The 6,312-nt window shown below is 51.6% G+C and overlaps 1 protein-coding gene across 1 annotated transcript in view; it reads left to right on the top strand.

Moving 5' to 3' along the window:
* The first annotated feature begins 869 nt into the window (after positions 1–869).
* Positions 870–6,312, top strand: part of LOC126539302 (endoplasmic reticulum metallopeptidase 1-like) — a 57,083-nt gene continuing 51,640 nt past the window's right edge. The window contains exon 1 of the mRNA XM_050186067.3: positions 870–1,662. Within this exon, the coding sequence (XP_050042024.1) occupies positions 1,041–1,662 (622 nt within the window). The 5' untranslated portion in view covers positions 870–1,040. The remainder of the gene's footprint in view (positions 1,663–6,312) is intronic.

Raw genomic sequence — 6,312 nt, 5'->3', positions numbered from 1 at the left:
GTCCCGCAAATTAGCGCTGTCTGTTATATCTTACACGGATCCCACTCACAGGGCTAAGAGCCCGTTAAATATATTTGCTGATCGGCTAAGGATACGCCTTTCTTCTTTTCCAAGTCTGACGTTCGCTAAAAAATAACTAATCAAGAAAAAGAATTAATTGCAGAAAACGAGCTTGCATGGTAACGCAGCGTGAGTCGGTGCGCGAAACCAGCGATACCACGACGCCAATACAATAAGGATATAGTAAGCTATATCCTTATTTTTATATACTTAATAAGCATAGGGTAAGTATATAAGTCAGTGCAATACGGACACAGCAAGCTATTCGCACCGTAAATGAAGGAATGGAGCGCTGCGAGTGACACGGACGCTCCAAGGTAACGGAGAACGACGATAAATGCTGCACTGTGGAACCCTCAGTCGGGCTTCAGCTTCGGTCGAGTGCTCACGTATTCGATGGGGAAGGTGTATTTATAGCAGGCGTTTCTAAGGGCAGTTCCCGAAACAGCAAGGCCGTGCTGAGAGATATTCGGACGGCGGGAAAAGTTTCGATGACGGAATCAAGCCTACTCGCTTGAATTATTTATCGAAACGAGAGATCGAACTCAGTCTATGTGCGCATTTCTTCCGTGTTTGCTCTCCGACCAACTGGCCGCGTTTGCATCGTCACTCCACGGCAGGCAAAACTACTTAAGACAATCATCATCCATCATGTCCGGCAGGAATGACACACTGCTGGCAAGTACGCTTCGGACATCAGCGTAAACGTATTTCCTCTTTAAATTTGCGCGCGCCGCCGGCCAGGTAACGGTAAGAATCCGCGCTCTCTCCAATCACTGCCGTTAGAGGAAGCACGTGACTCATGCCGTCAACGCCGCCAAGCGGTAGCGGTCGACGCGGAAGGAGGAACGAGCGCCGCGCCGATGAGAGCGCACGCGGGAAGGGCGGCTGCGTGATCACGTGCCGACGCTCGGCTGGCTTCGGCGCGGCGGGTGGTGTTGGGAGCAGCAGCGGCATCGAGACAAGCGAACCACGACGCGATGGCGTGCGATACGAGGGATGGCTCGCTTCGCTACCGCCAGAAAGGCACCAACGGCGTGCACCAGCCACCCTGGAACGGAGTCCTCCAAGACGGCGGCAGCTACGTCACATCTCAAGCAAACGGCCAGCGGCTGCCGCTAGCCAGGCATCAAAAGCGGCTGCTCGGTTTAATGTTCTACGCGTGCCTTCTGGTGTTCTACCTCGGAACGGCGCTGCTGGTGCGCCGCCTGCAACTGTCTCTACCGGACGCCGTATCCACGGACCTTGCCGACGACGGACGCGTGTTTGTGGGCGCCAGGGCGAGGCAGCGGCTCGCCAAACTGGTGGCGATCGGCCAGCGCACGGTCGGCAGCCTTGAGAACGAGGCGATCGCCGTGGACTACCTCGTGCGCGAGTTGGAGCAGCTCAGGAAGCGGGCGCGACCCGCGCACAAGCTCGAGTTTGAAGTGCAGAAGGCGAACGGCTCCTTTTTTCTTGACTTCATCGACGGCTTCACCTCGAGCTACCGAGGCATCCAGAACGTGATCGCGCGCCTGGCGCCCAGGGATCCTCCGCCGGCGGTCGATCAGAGGCATTCCTTGCTCGTCAACTGTCACTACGACACAGCGCCAGGCAGCCCAGGTAAGCCCCGAGATGCATCCCCTCAGTCACGCTCAATCTCCCCCTGCACTGCCATGCCGCCATCCTAAAGTTGGCTTCCGATTCCGACGAGCGCGCGCGCTCGCGCGTGCACCACTCCGTGTTCCTTGATTGGCTGGCCAAAAGAAAACATCCAAGTGGCTCGCCGACGAGTGAGAGGAGCACCGAGAGGCGCGCGGTGCGGCAGTTTTTCGCGGAACGAAAAGCGCTATTCCCCTTCGATTTCCCAGGCGTCTGCTTTTGTATGGACGTCAAATACCGGCACGTCAGGAGATTACGCCACCACGGAACAGAACGGTTCGACTTAAAGGCGCGGCGCTTTTTTCGTTCGGGCGCTTTCCGGCGAGCAGGACGTGCGCGTCTGCTAGCGGCGGCCACGCCCCCTCTTTCGCGAACAGCTGCTTGAAGAGCACCGCGGCGACATCGTCTCGAGTTCTCGAGCGATCGTCTTCGTGTCTGCGTTGTCGGGCGGTTCCTCTGCGAGCGAAGGTCGCGCCTGCAACGACCAGAGCCCGGTGGCGCTCGACCGCCCAGAACGAGGTACCTCTGGGCCAAATTATGCGCGGCCTTCGACGTCCCGCTGTCCCCTCTGGCTCGCGCTCCACTGACGTAACCTTGCGAGGCTCGACGGCGACGACGCGCCTCTTCCGGGCCCAGTCGTTAAGCGCGCGCGTGCACCGCAAATAAGAGCTTGCGTCTTTTTAGTTCTTTACTGTAATGGTATAGTGACGCGCGCGCTGTGTGCGGACGGTTTCCGTGACTGGAATGCCCACTCTGTTGTCAAACGCTCGCGCGGCCGTGGAGCGCTGTCGTTTTACGACAGCGGCGGTGTGCTGCTTAGATCTACGGAGTGACTGGGTCCAATTTCCACACAGACTGGGCGTCACCTATGAGACTCGACATAAATGAATCATTTGTCTGAACTTGGTGGCAATATTTAAGGCATCCAGCACCGGAGGCGTGCGCGTAATTCAATATTTGGTGCGCTTTTGCCATGTGATACCAATGCAAATAATTTATTTCGAGTTTGCGGTCTCGGGTTGTTTCCAACGAATGCAACAAATTGGAAACCACAATGTTCCGTACTTGGATGTGATAAGTTCATTGGCCGAGCAATGGACGGCCAACAATGGAATATCATTGGCAAGATTGGCTGCTACGAAGACGCTTAATTAGTATTATTCGCCTTCCAAAGCGCAAAGGCATTTTTACAATTTGCTCGGTGACTGTTTTGGGAATTGCCAAAAAATTCTTTTTAAGCTATGAATAATGCAGTGACTAATGAACGCTCAACGCATGCTGCATGCCGTAAATGGATCATCAATAAATGTAGTAGTACTATAACAAGAACGTACTAGTTCTCGACGAAACACTTTTATTGAAATTACAATTAGTATAAACACTTATGCAGTGTGCAGCGTCAATGCACACTGGAAGAACGTGACATGCATCCTTCTAAGAATTGCATCATAAAAATTTGATTTAAACGGACCCTAAAGCAAAAGACTAAATCAGTTTGGACGGATAAAGCGTTCTTTGAAAGCTATGTTGTCGTTAACTTCGAGATCATAGGTTGATTATGAACAGAAAAGTGCGAACGTGTTGCTTTTGAATTTCGCGCCGAATCCCCAACGCCAGTACGTAACTGTGACGCCACGAATTTCAAATTATATTTTCGTATTTAGGCCACGATGGCTCAACAAGTATTCCCTGAAACTCGCCATGTTCAATCTTTGGCTCGTTTAGAACACTATAGTGTAGTCTATATTTACCGCTAAAGCATTAACTAGGCCTTAGAAGACACTTGTCAAAACCCATGACGCCACAGCGATCTGCTGCGGCAACTTCAAGGAGGCGTCGCCACCCGTATTTCGTTATTGCGATTTTTCTGGCTTACCAAGCGTCTTATCGGGGTAATATTGGTGTTTTTGATAGTGCGTGCAGAAGGGTAATTTACTGATACGAAAGAAATTTTTTCCCTTTGGTGTAACATTAAGGCAGTGAATAGCACACCTCTCCCACCAATGCTTCTATTACAGCAAAACCTTCTTTGCCTCTTGCTTCAACTTTCCCGCTGCTGCTGCTGTTTTACCGAAGAGCTAGAACTGAATGTAATGACGTCGGCACGCCGTCGTCGTTGAAAAATTGTCATCCCTGCTCACTGCTGGCACAGCCTTCACGATTGGACGGGACCGAACATAGTGCGAACAGCAGATATTATGCGAGTCGAGGCGGCCCGCAGTGGCAGGTAGTGCACGCAAGCGCGGACGTAAGCTCTATCACCAACACTCCCTTGTTGTCATGCCAGTCATAATCCCTTCGTTGTCATGTCATCAACATCCTTCAGCCATCTTCACTCTGTCGCTGTCACTGCGTTGTCATCGTCGTCAACGCGCCTGCATCTTCAAGCCGTCGTCGTCATAATGTCATCGTTGCTCCATCGTCATTGCGTCGTCGTCAAAAAGTCGCCGCCATGCTGTGGTGGTCGTCCGATCGTCATTTCGTCGTAGTTATTCAATTGTCATCTCTTTGTCGGCATGCCTTTTCGTCACGCCGTCGTCATAACATTGTCGTCGTACCGTTGTTGCAGTTCCGTCAATCCCTTATCACACCGTCGTCTTCACTGCATCACCATCATCACGTTGTCATCACACCTTTGTCGTCAATCGAAGGTGGTCATCCCATGGTATTCACGCCATTGTCATTATTCCGTCGTCGTCATGGTCGTTCCATCTTCGTCATTTTGCCGCAGCGATTCCCAATGTCGTCGTCGTCTCACTCCCCTGCGAAGTCACTAACACTGGCATGGCGCTCTTTGGCCATAACTGGCCCTTGCGCCACTAAACACACATTCATTCATTCCCGTTGTCATCATACGGCCGTCTTCAGTCTGGCATTGTCAACCATTGTCGTCATAGCATTGTAATCATTTTAGCATCGTCATCCTATTACCGTCATGCTGTTAACGTATTTTACCGTCCTTGTCACTGTAGTGTCGTCACTCCATGGTCGCCATGCCACCGTCGTCGCACAGTCGTGGCCACGCCATTGTCATCATTGCATCGTAGTCATGCCGTGGTGGTCGTTCCATCTTCGTCATTTTGTGGCAATGATTCCAGTGCCATGCCATTGTCGTCCTCGTCGTTTCGTTGTCACGCAGTCGTCTTCATGACGTCGCGGTCATTCCATCCTTGTCATTTTTTCGCCATGTGTTGCATGTGGACGATCGAGCGCAACAAATTTATGTTGAGCGAGGCGGTTAAAATTAAGATGTGTCCACCTGGGTCGACAATTACGTCAACTGACTTTTGTTAGATACGAGCTATCACTTTCATCGCACACATATTTCTGTGGGATGAATTATAATACTAAATACTTCAGCTAATGCCCCAAGATTTATAACATGACGTGTTTCATGTTCTCAAATAGCAAGATTTTAAATGCAAGGCATTCTTTGCCTATATTACGCACTTTGAATCTATCTGTCCATCTATCTATCTATATATCTATCTATTTATCTATCTATCTATTTATCTATCTATCTATCTATCTATCTATCTATCTATCTATCTATCTATCTATCTATCTATCTATCTATCTATCTATCTATCTATCTACAGTCTGTTACAACTTAAGAAGGCAGGAGAGGCACCGCCCGAATCAGCGATGCGCGGCAGCTGATTGCCTCCGCGGCTAGGGAAATAGTCCCGCTCAATAATCGTGCTTCTAAAATCGTATTTCTCGGTAAATAAGACTTTATATCTTGAGAGATCTGGTAGAGCACTCGTATGGGAATGCTATAGGTCGCGCGAGAAAAAAAAGTATATCACCGGCGATTACGATACCCCCTAATGCGAAATTTGAGCGCAGCTCTATATGCGTTTTCATTTCACCTGTTAATATTTTGTATTATGATTATATGTGCACACGGTTTATATTAGGAAGAGAACGCTGAGTTGCGTAGCTGGCGCGGACAATCTGTCTCGTGTGGCACATTGCAGACGAAGCGAAGTGTGTGGCGCGACTGCCACGCTAACTGCGAGGCAGCGCGTGGATGACACGTAGGTGCGATTCGCAGCCGCCGCCGCTGACAGACCTCAGCTCATGCAGGCAGCGCTTTGTTCCATACAGACGACGCGGGCTACTCTGGCGCCATATCGTTGCGATCGTCGCCGCACAGCCCGTCTTGCGCGGCACTACAATTTTCTTATCACGCTTTCGTTCCACCAACGACGAGTGGCCCTTCGCCGCGGGAAAATCGTGCCACCGGTGTCAGCGACAACGCCCGAGGGAGCGTCACATCGAGCCTTACTTGTAGCCGCTCGCCACTGCCCCCTTGCAGAAGCAGTAATCCTCGTCACACGCTGCTACCGCGGACTGACCTGAGCAGCTGACGCCACGGACAAGCGCGGCCCTCCCCACCTCATACCCCCCCCCCCCCCCCCACTGCCCCCTCTGAAGCGCAGATGAGTTTGCCCACGCGGCTGCGGATGCCGTGGCCGCCGGCAACTCGGCGCATGCGCAGACAGTTTCCCCATCGCTCTTCCACTTTCCGCCTCATGCTTTCACTGTAACCTTCTCCTCCACTTTTCTCCTCCCGCTCTCTTCTTTCATCTCCCGATGCGCTTCGCG

The sequence above is a fragment of the Dermacentor andersoni genome, chromosome 11 (genome assembly GCF_023375885.2).
Source record: "Dermacentor andersoni chromosome 11, qqDerAnde1_hic_scaffold, whole genome shotgun sequence".
Classification (NCBI taxonomy): domain Eukaryota; kingdom Metazoa; phylum Arthropoda; class Arachnida; order Ixodida; family Ixodidae; genus Dermacentor; species Dermacentor andersoni.
Note: the sequence above shows the minus strand (reverse complement) of the source record. Positions and strands in the feature narration are given on the sequence as shown.